The following is a 20020-nucleotide window of genomic DNA, read 5'->3' on the forward strand; positions in this document are numbered from 1 at the left end:
CGGCACGTGCACGGCGGCGACAACTGCGACTGCATGGCATTGCATCGGTGAGAGACGAGAAAAAAAAGGCAACCGTTTTTTGAGCTCTCCCGCCGTGACGTACGTGGACGACTGAGGTATCTGAGGACAAACGGCTGACTTGACCAAGCGAGCCAGTCCGACACTTTGAAAGAAAACCCAGAAACGTACATTTTGCTTGTACTCAAGTATGGCGGCCTGCCCGCTGGTCTTACATTAAAACACACACATTCAGCACAAAACGGTTTATACCCCGGCTGCTTAATGTAAAGCTCGCTATTAAGTGACAAATGGGGGTCCAAAGTTTATCCGCTATTACACTTAGCACTAACGATAAAGAGTTGACGGGCATCTGGATTTAGATCACTATTGCACCAAAGCCTTCCAAGTTGAATTGCAATCTTGCCAAATGACAAAAATGGAGGTGGCAGTGTTGTTGCCAGATCCAATAAAATAAAAAATAATTTTTACATCACTTGGCACTAACAAAAGGGTTGACAGGCAATTGGATTTAGATCACTATTGCACCAAAGCCTTCCAAGTTGAATCGCGCTCTTCCAAAAAGACAAAAAAGGAGTTAGCAGTGTTGTTGCCAGCTCACAAATTAAAAACAAATAATTTTTAGAGGTATTTTTACACCACTTAGCACTAGCAAGAGTTGACATGCATTTGGATTTAGATCACTATTGCACCAAAGCCTTCCAAGTTGAATCACACTCTTCCAAAATGACAAAAATGGAGGTGGCTGAGTGTTATTGTCAGCTCCCAATTAAAAACAAATCCATTTTTACACCACTTAGCACTAACAAAAGAGTTGACGGGCATCTGGATTTAGATCACTATTGCACCAAAGCCTTCCAAGTTGAATTGCAATCTTGCCAAATGACAAAAATGGAGGTGGCTGTGTTGTTGCCAGCTCCAATAAAATAAAATAAAATGTACATCTCTAGCGAAAGAGTTGACAGGCAATTGGATTTAGATCACTATTGCACCAAAGCCTTCCAAGTTCAATAGCATAGTTCAATAGTTGAATAACGCTTTTCCAAAATGACAAAAATGGAGGTGGCTGAGTGTTATTGCCAGCTCCCAAAAATAAAAACCAATCCATGTTTACGTCACATAGCACTAACAAGAGTTAACAGGCACCTGGATTTAGATCACTATTGCACAAAGCCTTCCAAGTTCAATCGCACTCTTGCAAAATGACAAAAATGGAGGTGACAGTGTTGTTGCCAGATCTCAAAAAAACAAATCCATTTGACAGGTATTTTGACATAGACCACTCTTGCACCAAACTGTCTAGTAGCAGATAAAAACTGGATTGCAAGTAAGTTTCGCTGGCATTGTATTAAACTACGTTGATCTTGAAAATTTGTGTTGGATGCAATAAATTCCTGTCTGCTGTGTTTTAGCATTTGGGCATATTGTCGCAATATATCTTTTCATTTGTGGAGATGGAAATTGAATCATAAGAGATATAAAAATTCTGATTTCGGCATTGGAATCAATTATAATACACATTATCTACACTATAAATGCATTTCATTTTAGCCAGGGTATAAATCATTTTGTGCATAACTGCATAAATCATTCAATCACATCCACACACACTCAAACATTTTTAAAAAAATCAAGAATGTGTAACATTACGACTCCAGACAGCATTCGTCAATGCCCACCGGCACTGGCTAAAGGAGTAAGTCTACAATTAAAACAATGAGAATGAATAAACATCATCACAAAAATGGGGAAGATGTCCACTATGACAGGCTCCCTCCTTGCCCAAAAAAAAGAAGCCTATTGGATACCTGAGAGGTAGTTCCCCGCGGGACCACATGGTGTCCCTATAATCTCCATCAAGTCCAGCACCCATTTCAGCAATTAAAAAGCACTGTCCTCCATATTACATCTATAGATCTATATAGTCATATATATTTTTTATATATATATATACTGTACGTTTGTTTGTTTTTCCTAACTTTTCCATTTTCCGTTGAGAGGGAGGCATTCACAGGTTAAAAAATTTCGGGGAGCACACGTTGAAGAGTTTCTTCTTAAAAATCAGAGAAGCTTGGCCCCTGAGGAAGATGAACCTATTTCGCATTAACAGTCTCAAAATCCTCCAGAGGTTTTTGAGCTTAAAGTTCATTCGAGAGGGCGGAGAGGGGGGAAACAGGTTTCAAAATATAAAAAAATACAAAAATCATGAGGTAATTAAGGAAAAAAATAAAAAGCCATGAGGTAATGATGACATTTAGTGTTGCCTGTCGCATAGCTTATATACTACGTCCAAACTACAGCAGAGTGATGTGTTTGTTCCTAAGATCCGACACCCCAGAAAATAAAAATAAAAATACCAGTACTGGGGGGTAAAATAGCAGCTGCATGTTATTAAATATTCACCGAAATCCACTGAGTTTGGGTTGGAAAAAAAATAAAAAATAAAAAAATGTCAGGAGAACTGCCCGTGTTCAGGTACTGGACTCTTTGGGAGGTAGGTCCTCGTTTGTGAGCGACGTGACGATGGAGACGGGGCCGTCTGAGGTAGTGCCGCCGATGGTCCTGGCGATCTGACCGATGCGTTCCTCCACGCAGCCGGCCGAGAGGCGGGCCTCGGCGTCGTGGTCCCAGCATTCCTCGATGGTCTCGCACAGCTGGCTCAAACCCTGCAGGAGGAACATTATGTTTGCACCATTTTTTTCTCTTGAAATATTTTGCCTTTCGATTTTTTAGCCGCTGTAATTCCCGTCAGAAATCGCTGGATGCCTGGCTTTTTTACTTAGAAAGAAAAAAAAAGACTTACAGGATGTTTTAACCACGAGTCCTTTATGACTGGACGCATCTTCTTGTGCACGACCACGTCTTGCAGATCCTCCAGGGTGGGATGCTGCCCAATTTCATCCTCAAACGGCAGTAGGTACTCGCCCACAGTACCTGAGGAAGATGTCCAATTATGTGACTCTTTTCAAATTGAAATTGAATTAGTTTAGCACTCAGACATCTGTTGGGGTTATTCTGGGATATTATTATATATGTGCGCATTAATCATTATATGTATGTGTGGAATATTAATCATTATATCTATATGTGAAACATTAATCATTATCAGCAGACGAAAGCTCAGTATAACGGTTACCAAGGACACTTCCCCCTGCAGCTGGCCCCGGGGACATTTAAATGTTTTGCCCTATTCCGAGGACTGTTGATCTGAGTTCGCAATGAAGATCTGCAAAGGACTCTTAAATTGCTTTGACTTGGACTCCGGAGCAGATGGCGATAATCGAATCAACTTCCGAAAATACTCGCATATTGTTTTAAAATAGTGTCGCTCGGTACACCTGATATGCAATTGTTGTTGCAGTTGTTTTTTGACCTTAATTGTGTTATTCGCTTATGCAATTGGATTGAATAGATAACCTTGTAATTGTTTTGATTCGTGTTAAATTGGCAGATGTATTCGGTCCTTTAGAATGCTCCGTGGTGAGGACGAGCCAGGATCGATTCTCACTTGCAAGTTCTCGCTGGATTATGTCTCCGATGTCTCTCCCTTTATTAAAGTATACCTATTAATAAACCCATCAACGTCCAATCCATTTGAACAGTGAGTTCTGGGGGAGTATAGACATTAGCTCATTCGCTGCAGGCCCTCCCGGTTCAAATGGATTGGGCATCTAATCGCTGTCAATGGCCCTGGGTGAGTTAATATATCTGGAGTTGCCTTCCGGCTGAACTTACCATCCGTCTCGGTGCAGCGAGTCACTAGTTCCCACAATACCAGGCCCATTGCGTACATATCAATCCTCAGGAAGGAGTCACGTTGAAAATTGATGGCTCCTTCCAGCACTTCAGGAGCCATGTAGCGTCGTGTACCCACCTGGTGGTATCACATGGAGTTAGGACGCAGTTTTTAAGTGGATGTTTTACATAAGAAGCTAGGTAACGGTTGATGGTGGAAATCGTGGTGTCAAAAAAAAACTCTCTATTTTGTTTTCTTTTTTTTTTGAACCTCGGAATTGTCCCCCCAAAAAACAATGTCATTTTTTTCCAGGCAAAAAAATATGCGTAATATATTTTTATGCCATTTTAAATACTAAACAGAATTCGTCAAAGTGACGGCTCGGGGGCCAAATCTGGCCCGCCGAATTATTTTGTGCGGCTTGAGAAAGTAAATCATGACTGCCAACTTTGTTTCAGGATCAAATTGAAATGAAAAATATAGATGTATATTTATATTATATTATTATTATTATATTATATTTCCCGATTTTCCTCTTTTTAAATCAATAATTGCGATTTTTTAAATCTATTTTTCTTCTTTTTGTGTTTTTAGTTCAAAAAGCACCTTGTAAAATCTAAAAATAAATATGTAAAATATTTTGTTTTCCACATTAGTACTGAACATAATTAAAAAATATATTTTGAATATATTTGTGATATATTCATGAAATGAAAAACAAATACTTAAAAAGACATTTTCCCTTACTAAGAAAAAAGCTCAAATAAACATTGTTTTAGATGTATAAAAAAACTGAATATTTAGGGCTTTTGATCCAGTTCTTTTAATCTGATTTAAAAAAAAAAAAAAATCTATCTAAATATATCAAAAATGGTCCGGCCCACATTAAATTGAGTTGACATTATTGCGGCCTGGGAAACAACCCGAGTTTGACACCCTTGCTTTAAAATAAGGGTTAGAAAGAGTTTTTTCTTTGTTTTTTTTCTTTCACCTGTCCATGAGTGTCTCCTGGAGGTTTTCCTGGTTCAAAGCGAACGGCGAGACCAAAGTCTCCGATGATTGCAATCAGGTCGTGTCGTAGCATCACATTCTTGCTCTTGAAATCCCTGGCAAAAAAATAAATGCTTGCGAGTTGACTCTTGGCGACGCATGAACTCATCTTTAACACTTACCTGTGTGCAATGGTGGGTTTGGGCTCTTCTCCCTTGCTGCTTGGAATGTCCTCGTGAAGATAAGCTAAGCCGCGGGACATGGTCTCTGCTATGAGGCACAGCTCGCTCCAGGTCACAGTGTTGCCCTTGAGGTGGTCAGTAAGCGAACCCTGAAACATCAAATTAAGGAATTCAAAAGCAGCCAAAAGTTGTTGTTTTTAATTCTTTAGACGTATGAATTGTAGAACGTTTCATGTGTAGCAGAGGTTACTTTTTGTAACAACCGATCCAGCACCCACAACTTAACCAATCCGGTTTCTACTAAAACAAGCAGCAACTGATTGCAATCTCTGACTACACTTGGAAGACATCATATTGGTGAAAAGGTATAGCCTTGTTTAGTTGGAATGAAATACCGCACCCCCTGTGTGAAAGTATTAGAGTTTGAATTTGTTTTATTTAATAAGGGACAGCACATATTAAATAACATACATATTTATATTCATGTTAATATAAATATGTAAGATTGTAGGCAAACGCTAATTTCCATCTTTAGTCCCTTGAGTAGGTTGAAGATAAACAATGACACATACTAGACACAAACACACACACACGTAGCATAGTTTTAGACAGAGTTGTAAACGCAATTTAGTTCGTCTAACAGCCGGGCTTTAAGATGATTGGCCAAGTGGTTCAGAGACGGGAGTTCACGTATGTTAATTGGTATTGAGTTCCAGGTATGTGCGGCACGCACTCTTTTTGAAGGGAACTACACAGTCACCTCTAGAGCCAGCCCTTGTTGAAATATTGGAATGTTTTTTTGAGACCATTGGGTTAAAACTTTGGTTAATGTTTAAATCTCGAGCCATAATGGCGACTCCCAACATAAAAACCCACAAGTCTGAACGTGACTGTGCGGGAGTCCACTCACTGCACAGAGCCAGTAATTAAACACGGATCAATCTATAGGCTCAGCAGAAGACAAAAAAAGCCTGTAATATAGCCTAGCAGCCATCTAATAAAAATGTGGTCTTAATAAAAACAGCAATGCCCTTTTGCAGAGGTAAACAAAAGGCCTGGGACAATATTGGAAAAACACAGCGGGTCAGATGGGGCTTATATATAGTCAGGCAAAGAAAAAAAATGTGAATTCTCACTCTCTCATGGAACTCGGTGATGAGCCATAATTCCGTTTCCAGGTTGCTGCCGTGTTTCTCGGCGGCAATGTAGCGCAGGATGTTCTCGTGCCGAATGCCCGGCGTCAGGAAGATGTCTCGCTCGTTTTGCCACGACTGCTTATCCTGCGCGACCGCATGGGCGTAATGTCAAGTTTTAGAGGTCGGTCGGGTGAAAATAGACTGTAAAGCGGAAGAGCGTTAATCACCTGCACGGGGAAAATCTTGACCGCAACATATTCGCTCATGAGCTGTGCTTTCCAAACGCAACCAAATCGCCCTCTGGCTTTGATTTCCAGCAGCTGCAAGGGTTTTAGGCCAACCATGGGTGATGGAGGGGTGGCCCCAGGGTCCTGCAATAAACAGATACATTTTTAACATCTCAGAGTGGAATCTTGAATATGTAATTGTTGGTGTTAAAGATTACAGTTAGCAACAAAGTCATTTTTTATGACTGCAGTACAGTGGTACCGCGACCTACGATCAGCTCTACCTACGACATGCTCGAGGTGCGATGAAAATTTTGATCGAATAATTCGCCCGCACTTTTAAACTATTAAACCACTAGTTATGTGTTACTTTGTTAATAGATGGCAAATTAGAAGAAATAAAACATTTTTTCCAATCCAATATCCGTTTTTTCAGAGGGTTGGAACGAATTAATTTGTTTTTAATTCATTTCAATTTCATTTCGACATACGATCTCAGTCCTAGAGCGGATTAAGATCGTATGTCGAGGTACCATTGTATAATGATATCAAGAGCATTCTGAGAGCCGAATTTGTCAACGTTTTACCTCGCTCAGGTCCACATGGCCGTAAGGGGGCTTGCGGTGACGGTACATCCACAAGGCCAAGATGATTGCCAGGGAGAGCACACAAAGTGGCAGAAGGGAGTAGACCAGCACATTGAGCATGGATGGCACTCGGGGTGGAGGTCGGATTTTCACTATTCAGAAAGGAAAACAATTGATGATTATGTGCATTGCAAAAAAACTGCTTTAAATTAGGACTAAGATCTTTTACCATGTTTTATTTCCTTGTCATTTTAAGATTACAGAATGGATTCTTAAATATTAGTCAAAGTACTTTGCTCGTCTTCTATGCCTATTATTTTTCATGAGATGATTTTGAATACACTATACAATTCTCTTTTCTCCTTATTTCTTGTTTCCAAATTGTATTTTTTTTCCTGTTAACAATTTGTGTAATGCTTTCTATTCTACAATAATTATTATTACAAATATGCCAATATATCCCAATTGGACAAATGTGGGCAAATGCACTTAATGGTCCATTTTTTAAAGGTACTGTAATGTCATTAATTTTTCAAATTTCGGTCTTTGGCTTTAATACGTACAAAGAAATGTGGACGTGTTTTACTTTGATATAACAATGCAACAAATACAAAATAAATTGGGAGACAATCCTTATCAGTATTTTGATAGCACGGAATATATTGCAGATAGTCATATTTAAACTACAAGAGCAACAATAAGAAAATCTCCATCCCGCCGTGGCGAGAGCTATTTTTGGAAAGGTTTGACCCTCACCTCGGTTTCCAATGCCGATCAAGTCGGGGAGGTGGGTGAAACGCTCGTTGCAGTAGTTGCCCTCGCAGCAACAGAAGAAAACCTGAGGGTTCTCGTCCATAGAGACGCACTCTTGCCTGAAACCAAGAGATGACACACACACACACACACACACAAAACACACCTGCTTTAGCTGTTCAGAAATGTAGCGCAGCTATTTATAATGGAGGTCAACTCATACCGAAGAGAAAAGAAATATGCTGTTTCTTCAACTTTCTTCTAAGAAAGATTGTTCATTTGTATTATATGTTTTGACAAGAAGGAGCCAAGTGCCTCGCTTTTAGGAAAATTAAAGGAATCCACCCGGCAAAAAAATCAGGCACTATACAAAAAAAATCCCTAAGCACACAGCCAATGTTGTACCGCTACCCCCGATGGGGAATCCCTGCAAGATATGTTGTGTTGTTTTTATGTCCAGTAAATCTCAGCATATGGAAAAATCCACCCATGTCTAATTGAGAAGTGACCCCGATAACTTCAAAACCGGATTATGAAAACAGTTTTCATGTCGCTTCAGCATGTTCTCCCGCTCTCGCTGCATACATTATGCAACAGTGAATAATTTAAAGCTGTCGTATTCTTTGGACGACATGTCCTTGTATGCCTGTGTGCATTGTGACTATGTGTTTTAGACACACAGCATTCGACAGAAATGTAACTCACATTTACGAAGCTGCATGGACTGAGCAGATCTGCTTGGTACAATTGCTGCAATTTGGATCAATAGGAACAGACTTGAACATTGGAAATGTACCTCTGCATTCAAATTGGCAACCACGTTTCCTCAATGAAGCCTCGATCCAAGAATGTGTGACATTATAAAACGTTTGCTTTTTATCCCCTCATTTCCCCCAAAGGTCAATTTTCTGACTCCTGGCATAGTGGCAAATCACATTTTTTTACAAAGCTGTTTTCACTGCTCATTGCCCCATTGTGTTGAAAGTAAGAAAGTACAGTTCTCACGTGCAGTGTCTAGGTTCAACAAGCTTTTGGTGAGGGGGAAAAGGCAAAGAAATGTGGGCTCTACTCTATTCCTGCTGTGCCAGTTAGAAAGGAATGTAGTAAGAAAGTACCTGGAGAATTAACAATGCTTGAGCCTTTTAACGACAATCCGGAAAATGTCCACTTCACTTAAGTTAGCCATTCATAAACGTTTTTCATGTGACGTCACTGCACTTCCAACCAAATAGTGTTCCGGCCATTCTGGCCATCTACCAAAACTAGTTCACACACACACACACTTTCTAATGGTGTTCTTGGTCTTTAGTTCATCTTTTTTATCTACTTTGGCCATTTGCATTCCACTTGCATTTGAACTGCTCAGCGACAAATAGCGGACAAAATATTACACATTTTCCTCCAAAAATTCATGTAATACTCCCGTGTGGTTTGTTTCCATTGTCTGGCACATTTTTTGAGCAGTTTGACTAAACCAGAGCTGCCAACCTGCGTCGACCTCATTTAAGGAGTACCCTTGTGCCATTTCAGGAGTTTTCTGTTTCGATCAGGAGAGAATGCGATTTGCACAAAATCGATTTCAAATGTAAAAAAAAAAATAACATAGGACAATTTGAATCAAACTGTTATTATCATGCTCGGATAATTCACAATGCACTCATCCGGTTTACAGTGCAGTTGAATCGAATGCGTAACATGGCGGACGCCGTAGCGATGGTGTGAATTTTGAGGCATTTTAATTGGAAATTTGGCACTTTTCCGAAATGGTTGCTCCTAGAAAGAAAATAGGTGACATTTTTTTGGATTTCCTGAGTTTAGTGAGGTTGTCAGGAGTCCTAAAGTTTGCGTTGCTCGTCCGAGAGAATTTGGCAGCTCTGCTAAACCTTTAAGTCCAACTTTCAGTCCGAAAAAATATTACTAATACCTTTCACATAAGACGGCCACCTGGGGAAAAGCCGGTTTTGATGCTGAAAAGGCAAATAATTGGCAAATTTGGAGGGATGGTCCTAAGCATGTGGGCTCTTTAACAAAACAAACGGCTGAGTGTTAAGACCTACCGTATGCATGCACGTACATCTATGTGTATGTATGTATATATGTGCTTATATATATATATATATATATATGTGTGTGTGTACGTATGTGTGTATATATATATATATGTGTGTGTGTACACGTATGTGTATATGTATATATTTCAGCAAAACGCTTATTTATATATTTATTTATGTATTTATTTATTAACTTATTACCTATCTATTTATGTCTAAAATGCCTTTCCTATTTCTGTATCCTCACCCTCTTGCTACTGTGACAATAACATTTCCCGAATACGGGATGAATAACGAATAGTTATCCATACCTCACCTTGATTGACTTTGTAACAAATTGACATAGCACAGTAAGATAATAGAAGTGAGCGTCAGTTTGTCCACTTTTATCTCATTTGTCAACTTTCTCCCACTGGCTCACCTGTCGTAGCAGTTGAAGTCGTCCAGCCAGCATCCTTTCTTTACCAGCTTGATGGTCCCTGAGGAGTTAAGCCAGGAGGCGTAGCAGTGCAGCCGCTTGTCTTTGTCTTTGTCCTTGTCGTCGCAGCGCTCAAAGCCGCTCTGGTTGGTCTTCTCCGCCCGCCAATTGTCATTATAGAACACGCACTCGCGTGTCTCCGCCTCGCCCACACTGTACCCTGCGAGATACACCAGAGCAAACGGTAATGAATCGGACGGCGGATGGACGGATAGGCGTAAGCGGCGTCAAAGAGTTATTGCTTTGGGGCGCTGCCAGACTTAGGAGTGCCTTGGGTGCTAGGGATGTTGCTGCCGAATAATCTGGCGCGCTTAAAAGATCTCTTAAAACGTTTAATTAGCCGTGAAACAAAACATAAGAGAAGCAAGCCAGAAGCTTCGACAGATAAACAAACTACAAGGGATTATCCCCACGAGTACAAATTTTCCCGTACATGCTATTTCCATTGTATATCTATCTACCTCTGGGCACGGACTGTCAGTTATGTGGTTTTTTTTTTAGTTAACTTAATTTAAAGTCCTGTGTTCAGATTGTTTATACACAAACAGTTTAATCTCTGGAGTATCTGCCGACTGATCTCGTGTGGAATGTACTAGCCAGGTAAATATTTTGGTTATCATGAAAAAGAAAGCATTGTCAAAACTTGGCAGTTTTTTTTCTTCCTTTTTTGAGGATATGTTTACATGACAACAAGCAGATTACACGCTTTGATTGGTCGCAAGTCAGACACGGGGCACTTGTAGAGACAGGCGACCATTCACACGCACATTCACATCATCACTGAGCGGTAACTGCATCCAAGCTGTCTGCAACACTACACACACACACACACACACGCACACAGACCATCAAAAGTTTAAAAATAACAGCATCAAAATGAACCTACTTAAAAATGCAACACACATCCACACCAGCCATGTAAAAACGCAATAAAAGAAGCTCCTATGTTACGTTACTTCTTCCGCTCTCTTTCTGCTTTGAAATTGACACTATTTTATACATAACACGCTAACAAGTTCACGCAAAATTTAGGGGAACTAGTCTTTTTTATTCTTGCTTTGTTTGTGAAAAATTATTTAGCGCTGCTGTTGTTTTGCAGTTATTACAAATGATTCTTTAGGTCATCCAAAGTTCACCATTAGGATCAAATTGACCCCAAATTGTACTGTTAAATTGTGTGGTTTGATAAAAAAAAAAATGTTGCCCCAATTTTTTGTACTCATTTTTGCTGCTATCACCCTATAGATATTATAGATTTTATTTTGTAGCAAAGATATCACCAAAACATTGCTGTTTTATAGACTACAAAATGTATTTTCTATTGATAACATCACCAACACGAACAATTTTGATTAGAACGTGAAGTTAACTACATTTTTGTTTTAAATTTCTGCAAATTGCACATTCTTCAAGACAATTTGTCACAGTTTCAGGCAAATTTCTTCTTACACCGATGTAGCTTTTTGGCCAGCTGTCATGTCAAAAATATGCAAATGTTTGCTTAACCAAATATTTAAAAATAAAATTAAGTACTCTATGAAATGCAGAATAAAATACATATTCGGCTATTCCCAGACAAAATGGGAACACAAAATCCAAAGTAGAAGTATCTTTGTTAACAAGTACACCCCCCCCCAAAAAATACTGCCTGTCTCTTTAAACCCCCTTCGTATAGGAAGCGCCCCTCCCCCATTTTGGCCCCCACTACACACACATTTAGATGTCCGACAGGAAACAATGGAATATCATATTTCACAATATTACGTTAAAAAAACAAGTTTAAAAATACACATTGATGCTCTATCCATCTTATATTGTTGCTCACGTGATACGGGGGGACTTTTACTACAACACCCCCCCTTAAATGCATCCCTCCCCGCTTCCTTCTGTCACTTAGGGAGGTTTTAACCCACAACAACACGGATTCTGGAGGAAGCGGCTTACTGAAACATTAATCTATAAAGCATAAGAAGGAAAATGGCTGTGTGGCACTCAATTACATATACACAGACCGAGGCAGACGCATATATTTAAGGGGGCAGCTGTGGAGACATTTTATTGTCACTCTAAAGGGGGGAGGCAAAGGGGGAAGAGGCCGTATGTTCCAAAATAATAAAGAAGGTCAGAGAGCAAACCCACGTTGTGGAGTCACATTATTGAAACCTGTGGGGGGAGGACAAACTCAGCACCCTTGTGCAATTTTACTTTGTTGATCTATTGTCTGTGCCAATATATTGATTGGCTTTTAAAGGTGCTTTTTTTAAACAAAATATATTTTTTCTCGTTTTGTGTTGTGGTTGTTAAGTAAGACTCCCCTGAAGCATATAATGTTTCGGGATGTTACTGCAGCTGCTGCCTTCAATTCCTGCCCCAGGCTCACAAAAGGCATTGAACGCAACAGTTTTAGCACATAGCACCTTTTGTAATCATCCGCACTTTCAGGCATTTTTTGAAAAATAAACCTTTTCAATTTGAAGAGTTCGCTTACAAAAAAAATAAAAAATAAAACAATTCAGACACGCAAACGACACGCGTACATGTGAATAAAGTTTAAATAACCACTGGAATAGGCGAACATGTCTATGTTGGAAGCTAGCCCGGCGCGGCCGCTTACCTGCGCATAAAGTTCCCAGCAGAAGTGAACAAGTCAGCCATGAGAAAGACATGATGTGTCCTTAAAAAGCTCCAGCACGGAGATCCACCGTTTTGGTTCCGTCCCGCACATCCACTCCTTAGCCACGGCGAAGTCAAAGCGACCGCAGGGCCCCCCTCCTAGCTAAAGCCTTCCGCGGCTCCTATGCACCGCCACCGCCGCCGCCACACCACCAACCACCACCACCACCACCACCGAGAAGAAACAACGGAGGGGGCAGATTATTCGGTCCGCCGACTGGCTCGCTTATTCCCGCATGGTTTAAAAAATAAAAAATAAAAGATGGCGCAAGGAAAAGGCGAATGTTGATCGTTGTTTCCGGCAGTGAGCAAGAGTCGGGAGGGTTGCGGTTGGCGTGCGTCGCGAGGTCGCCCGGGGTTTACGTGCATGTTACTGTGATGTGTCTCCAAAATGGCTTCGGAATGGGGAGCGGGGGCTGCGAGCTGCTGCAAAAAGCCCGGATGTGTAAACACAAAGGGGGGAATTCAGGCAGCCACAGCCGAAGTGACCTCGACACCACTCGGGCAAATTCGCCGAAAAACGCCGTTGTTTCACACGCGCAGTAAATAAATGACTTTTGCTCATTATTATTTTGGCTGTTTTCCAACGAGCAAGGGAGATTTGGATCTGGAAACCCCCCGAGGATTAAGGTTTTTAAGTACTCGCTCGTTGTCCTTGGATTACTGGGATCAAATTGCGTAATTTCCTTGATTTTTAAAAAAATATTAAACTCTAATTTTATATACAAACATCCGTTGAAAGTATACTGGTGATCTAATTAATAATATGCATTTTTCCACGTAAAACAGGATAATATTTTAGTTACTTTTCTCACCAAAACAATATACATCCATATCAGTACTTCACCAATAAAAATTGCTTAGATTAAATTAGATTAGATAACTTTTTTCATCCCTTATTCGGGAATTCACTGTCGCAGTATCAAGAGGGTGAGAATACAGACACAGAAAAAGACATTTTAGACATAAATAAATAGGTAACATAACTAGTACTTCACCAATAAAAATTGCGATATTAGATTAGATTAGATTAGTGTTTTCATCCCTTATTCGGGAAATTCACTGTCGCAGTAGCAAGAGGGTGAGAATACAGACACAGAAAAAGACATTTTAGACATAAATAAATAGGTAACATGACAGGCAAAATGCTATCTGATATATCACAATATGCAAAATTGCATTACTAACCTTTTACTAAACATCAATCAGTTTCCAGGATACACTTTACCTACGGCCTGCTTTTTGGGTAATACGCTTTTCACAATGGTGAATTGACCACAGATTATTTTTCTATAACTGGCACATTCCCGACTGGCGAATTTCTTTTTACACTCAGGGACAACATCGTTTCTACTTTGGAGGCTATGCTATGAATGATTATAGTAATCATGTCAGCAATGATGAATTAGGGTTTGGAGCAGAACGCCATTTCTAATCAATAACACGAGGATAACACTATTATCAATGAAATTGATGAATCTGGGATCGTACACTTGGGGAGGCAACTGGTACGGCAAATGAGGGAGGAATCAGGTTATCTGTACACAAAACTAGTGCATGTAACTCAAGACAAAAATTGAGATTTCTCGTCAAACTGGCCCCTAACTCGAGACCACGAAAGCTCATTTTGAGGTTCAAAGTGTGATCTGGGAGGGGAAATTATAGCCGACTGGGTCACAACCAATGATGGAGTGTTACGTTAAAAAAAAAAATACTCGTAGCTATCAGCCCAGGAAATTGACCTGCAAGATAACATGCTCTCATCGCTCATGTAGCGGGACGTGAATTAGTCCGATCAATAGGAGAATCGAACCATGAATTGGGGGGGTTGATCTAAGGAGCTCAAATAGAAGAATTGCGTCATCTCTCTATAGGACGACATTTCCCGAATCCAGCATAAGAAATTTGAATATTGTTATCAATTTCAACAGTGGACGGACCGGTGGTGAAGTGGTTAGGTCATCGGCCTCACAGTTCTTGGGTCGACGGTTCCATCCCAAGTGGGTCCTCACAGTGTGGATTTACGTGTTCACCCCCGGCCTTGCATGGTTTTTCTCCGGGATCTCCGGTTTCCTCCCACATCCCCTGCGATTGGCTGGGCACCGCCTAGTGCTCATACTTAGCTGGGTTTGGCTCCAGCACCCCTGTGAAACTTGCCATTGACAGTGATAGATGTTTTAATCTATTTAAACTGGGAGGGCTGGCAGCGAACGGTCATATTTCAGTGCCATTGACGGCGATAGACAGCAAATGTGGTTCAATTGGGGCAAATTGATAGTTTCTGTCGGATTATTTTGCTGAATATTAATCAACGCCACCAGGGGGTGACAAAGTTCCCTTGGGGGAAGTAAAAATCCCTGCCACATTTTTTTTTAGTCAGTGGTTTGTTTTGTGGAGGCCTTATAACGGGTATTAGGTAAAGATAGCAGAAAATAATGTTTGTTTTGGTGTTTTTCGGATGGTAATACAAAGATCTTTCACAAATGATGTACCTTTAATCACACAAATGTTCCAATGGATTAAATGCCTCGCACCATCAATGGCAGCCAATGAGTCATTGCAAAATCTATGGTTTTTAAAAAACACTCCACAATATGTAAGTAGGAAAAGGTCATAGGATCAATGGAATTTATTGGTGGCTTTACAAAAGTGAAGCGGCTAGTTGTCGTGCATGTCTTCAGCTTTTCCTGCTTTCCTGCCAAACGCTCGAGAAGAGAACCCGGGCGCCATTTTAGAAGTAGTTGGCCACCCTGCGAACGGACTGGATCTTGGGATTATCCGCCTGCCACTCGGTGTGGCTGCTGAAGTTTCCTCTCTCCACCATGTACATACGACCGCGATAGTTGGGCTCCTCGTACAGCACCCAGCTGCAAAATGGAGATCGGGTTAAGCTCTTTTCAAAGCTATCGTTCAGACAAAGAAAAGAACGTTTACAAAAGAATCCAACACATCAACAAGGGCTGTATATCTAGAATTGACTGTGTAGTTCCTTTCAAAAAGAGTGCATTCAGCTAAAGCATCACCTAGAACTCAATAACAATTAGCATATGTGAACTCCCGTCTCTGAATCTCTTGGCCAATCATCTTAAAGTGTGGCTGTTAGTAACAAAATTGTGATCACAACACTGTCTAAAACTGTGCTACTTGAGTGTGTGTGTGTATGTGTCATCAATTACCAGTTTAACCTGCACAAGGGACTATTCATTTATTCATTCATTCATTTTCTGAACCGCTTTATGCTCACTAGGGTCACCGGGGGGTGTTGGAGCCAATCCCAGCTGACTTGGGGCCAGAGGCGGGGGACACCCTGTATCGGTGGCCAGCCAATCACAGGGCACAAGGAGAGAAACAACCATTCACACTCACAGTCATACCTAAGGGCAATTTAGAGTGTCCAATCAGCCTACCATGCATGTTTTTGGAATGTGGGAGGAAACTGGAGAACCCGAAGAAAACCCACACAGGCCCAGGGCAAACATGCAAACTCCACACAGGTGGACCAACCTGGATTTGAACCCAGAACCCCAGAGCTGTGAGGCCGACGTGCTAACCACTCAAGCCGCCGGGCCGCCCCACAAGGGACTAAAGATGGAAATTAGCCCTTGGCTACAATCTTACATATTTACATATATTTGATTTATTTAAGAAGGGACTGCACATATTAATGAACATATTCATATTAATGTTAATGAACATATATATGTAAACATGTAAGATTGTAGCCGAGGGCTAATTTCCATCTTTAGTCCCTTGTGTAGGTTGAATATATATATGTTTACTAACATGAATATGTTCATTAATATGTGCTGTCCCTGATTAAACAAAGTCAAAGTCAAAAATCAGATGAGAAAATGTTTGAAAACAGTGTTTTCGGTTAACTTCAGTGAGTCAGTTCCCTCGAAAAAGTCGACTTTGTGGTACAATTAATAATAATAATAATAATCGGACATGTGATACGTACGCGCCATCCCCGTACACCTTGAGGGACTTGATGCAGCTCTTGGTCAGGCCTTTAGCTTGCAGCAAGGGGCAGTCTTCGTTGAGCTCCACGTGTTGGCCGCTAAAGTTGTCTCCCTCGAACAACTCCAGCCTGAAGTGCTCACCGTGCTGGGGAAGAGAAACACACATGGATGGCTGTTCACCAGCAGTGATTGTTCTGACGGCGCACTCCAGTCAATTTTCTTAGTATTCGGTAAATACTGTCCCGAGTTCTATTCAACACAAGTACCTTCGCTTCTTTATCACAACTTAAGTTTTGCCGGCATGACATTCAACAATGTACTTAAAGAGAAGCAAAGTCAACCATTGAAATCTCTTGCTCTCAACACCCAAGCGACTGTACTGACATAAATTGAATTGAATTGAATGCCTTTATTGTTCTTATATAAGCACGCAACGTGCGAATCGAGATCCAGCTGCTCAAGCTGACTGATTTCAACAAGAAAAAGAATCGTCTGCACACCGAGCAGAGCAGAAAAGTGACAGGCATGCACAAGACACTCTTTAGAGAAATTAAATTAGACAGCCACTTAGCAGACTAAAGAACATTTTTTTGTACATGGGAAAAAAGGAAGAAAAATAAGCTAGTTATATATATATATATATATATATATATATATATATATATATATATATATATATATATATCATCTCATTTTCTGAACCGATTTATCCTCACTAGGGTCACGGGGGGTGCTGGAGCCTATCCCAGCTGACTTCAACCTGGGTTGAACATGCAAACTCCACAGGTGGACCGACCTGGATTTGAACCCAGGTAACCACTAAGCCGCCGTGCCACCCTTATTTATTTATTTATATATCTCCAGAAAATAAAATAAAACAATACAACACTAATAATAAACACATTCCTAAACAAATAAATGCAGACCGGCTGGACCCTTAATCTGAAAGGCAAAATAACACTTCCTTATATTATGTTTATGCAAATGAGCAACTTAGTACTACAAGCCTGTTGGCACCACCAAGGCAATGGAAAAATCAACCAACACCTGTGGCTGGACAACATCAACACCCTTATCTGCTTTGGCAACGACCTTGGCTTGGGGAAAACTTCCATCGCTTGCAGAGAAAAACAAAAAAAGAAACAGCCAGTTCGCCTTGGCGCACCCCCAAATCATACTCAATTTGCAAATACGCTATACACAGAATAATCATGTGCCCTGTGATTGGCTGGAAACCGGTTGTGAGCGTCCCCCGCCTACTGCCTAAAGTTGGCCATGAGTGGCTCCAACACCCCCCGCGAGCCTTGAGTACATGAAAAGAATTCTTCTAAGACATGTGTCAAAGTGGCGGCCAGTGGGCCAAATCTGGCCTGCCGCATCATTTTGTGTGGTTCGGGAAAGTAAATTATGAGTGCCGACTTTCTGTTTTAGGCTCAAATTAAAATGAAGAGTATAGATGTATATTCAATTTCCTGATTTTCCCCCTTTTAAATCAATAATTGTAATTTTTTAATCCATTTTTTCTGTGTTTTTAGTTCAAAAATCATTTTGTAAAATCTAAAAATATATTTAAAAAAAAAGCTAAAATAAACATTGTTTTAGATCTATAAAAACTGGAATATTCAGGGCTTTTAATCCATTTCAAAAATATATATCTAAATAATATATCTAAAATGGTCCGGCCCACGTGAAATCAAGTTGACGTTAAAGCGGCCCGCAAACCACCTGTTCTAAGACCACCACATCTTTGCTCACTTACCATTCTGATTGGCCGACAAGACCCCATGTGGTCATTGTAGGCGCTCCAGCGCTGAAATTCCGGGTACTCGCCACGTTCCAGGACATACTGCTGGCCCTTGAAATCCGGGTGGTCGAAGCACACAAAGGCGCCGCTTTCCACGCGGACGGAGTTGACCCGGTTGACCAGGCCGCGTTCCTGGAAGTTGTCGCAGCTGCTGGAGACCTCCAACTTGCGGCCTGTGAAGCCCTTGCCTTCGTACAGCACGATCTACGATCGAAAGGCATGACAGAGCGCGTCAACCTCAACCAATTGCTTCCCTTATTAATGATTGCCATTCCCCTAAGCGATAATAAACCGTACAAATGCAACATGGCACATATTTACTCACATAGGGCGCGCTTAAAACTCTAAAATTTTCTCCAAAATGGACGGGATGTCCACTCAGTATGCACTAAATTCAAGATTCTGTAGATGTCGCTATATGACGCTAACATCTTGATTGTGTGTGTGTACATTGCTTGCTGACGCGCTATATTTAAATAGTGAAAACATGACAATATTAGCAGTCGACGAGTACGTTTTCATCTGCTAAAAGTGACCGAGACGATCCGGATTAGAGCCGAAATGGGTAAAACGAGATCGGTTTTACAAAAAAACTTAGTAAAAAAATCCTGTAAAAAAGTTGTTATACGGCGTACACAATTTGAAATGATCAAAAAAAAGGTATGAAAAATCCGGGGGGTTGACAGGTGTGCGTTACTCACCTTTCCTGAGCTCTGAGACATTTTCCCAAGTTGTAGCTGTGTTCCAAAGCCTCGCCAAAAGCCCTGGCTATGAGGATATATAGAAACGCTCAACAATAGCAGGTTTAGTGGTTTTGCCAGGTGGACACTTTTTCTTACATTGTGTCAATGCTGAGATGGGACTTTGGCTCACAATAGAGCCAGAGGGGTGTTTTTTTATTTTCAGAAGCGGACTTATTGGAGCTACACAATTCTGCCAGCTGGGGCGCCTTTGTTTGCCCGTTAACATTGTCGAGCTGATTTATTATCATTGTCAAAGTACAGCATTCTGTACTCACTTAAAATGGAGACTATTGGGCACAATTTCTAGAAAAAGTTGTCTTTTTGTAAAGGCTTGGAAACAAAAAGACAAACTTTTTCATTCCTTCGGTACGAATTACACTCTAAAATTGGATTCTGTGTTATTTAAATAACTTTTTAAGGATGCCCAAAACAAATCACACGACCTGCAATGTTTTAAAAAACAGAATTAGAAAAAAACGATCAGATTAAACAACATGAATCTTTATTTGTTCCATTTCACAAAAGGATTTGCGACAAAATATTAAAAGGCGACAATTTTGATATTTGAACATGTTAGTTTGTCCATTTATTTTGGACCAGTTAAAACTTGGAAGGGACATTTACTAAATGTATTATAACACCTTTATTGTTGACTTGATTGTAAATCAGTGGCGGACCGT

General features: G+C 40.6%; 2 protein-coding genes across 2 annotated transcripts; both read right to left on the reverse strand.

The window, feature by feature from the left end:
- Nucleotides 1-1049: 1049 nt before the first annotated feature.
- On the reverse strand, nucleotides 1050-13343 carry acvr2ba (activin A receptor type 2Ba). Its single transcript, XM_077614896.1, has 11 exons — nucleotides 12773-13343; nucleotides 10102-10318; nucleotides 7633-7748; nucleotides 6877-7028; nucleotides 6290-6433; nucleotides 6063-6206; nucleotides 4927-5075; nucleotides 4746-4860; nucleotides 3754-3892; nucleotides 2822-2952; nucleotides 1050-2684 (listed from the first exon to the last, which is right to left on the reverse strand). Exons 1-11 carry the CDS (start codon nucleotides 12822-12824, stop codon nucleotides 2490-2492), a joined length of 1554 nt encoding a protein of 517 aa, XP_077471022.1. The 5' UTR covers nucleotides 12825-13343; the 3' UTR covers nucleotides 1050-2489.
- Nucleotides 13344-15445: 2102 nt separating this feature from the next.
- On the reverse strand, nucleotides 15446-19355 carry LOC144086009 (gamma-crystallin N-A-like). The gene is made up of 4 exons (XM_077615742.1): nucleotides 19299-19355; nucleotides 18553-18801; nucleotides 16793-16938; nucleotides 15446-15698 (listed from the first exon to the last, which is right to left on the reverse strand). The coding sequence occupies exons 1-4, from the start codon at nucleotides 19317-19319 to the stop codon at nucleotides 15563-15565; spliced, it is 552 nt and encodes a 183-aa protein (XP_077471868.1). The 5' UTR covers nucleotides 19320-19355; the 3' UTR covers nucleotides 15446-15562.
- Nucleotides 19356-20020: the final 665 nt, after the last annotated feature.

The sequence above is a fragment of the Stigmatopora argus genome, chromosome 12 (genome assembly GCF_051989625.1).
Source record: "Stigmatopora argus isolate UIUO_Sarg chromosome 12, RoL_Sarg_1.0, whole genome shotgun sequence".
Classification (NCBI taxonomy): Eukaryota; Metazoa; Chordata; class Actinopteri; order Syngnathiformes; family Syngnathidae; genus Stigmatopora; species Stigmatopora argus.

Bases quoted from the DNA above. Each gene is read 5' to 3' on its own strand.
- acvr2ba (XM_077614896.1), bottom strand. From the start codon at position 12,824: ATGTCTTTCTCATGGCTGACTTGTTCACTTCTGCTGGGAACTTTATGC. The intron at 6,207-6,289 runs GTGATTAACGCT...GCGGTCGCGCAG, and splicing joins TCAAGATTTTCCCCGTGCAG to GATAAGCAGTCGTGGCAAAA. The intron at 2,953-3,753 runs GTAAGTTCAGCC...CATCTTCCTCAG, and splicing joins TCGCTGCACCGAGACGGATG to GTACTGTGGGCGAGTACCTA.
- LOC144086009 (XM_077615742.1), bottom strand. From the start codon at position 19,319: ATGTCTCAGAGCTCAGGAAAG. The intron at 18,802-19,298 runs GTGAGTAACGCA...TTTCGATCGTAG, and splicing joins TGTCTCAGAGCTCAGGAAAG to ATCGTGCTGTACGAAGGCAA. The intron at 15,699-16,792 runs GTACGTATCACA...TCCATTTTGCAG, and splicing joins AAGGTGTACGGGGATGGCGC to CTGGGTGCTGTACGAGGAGC.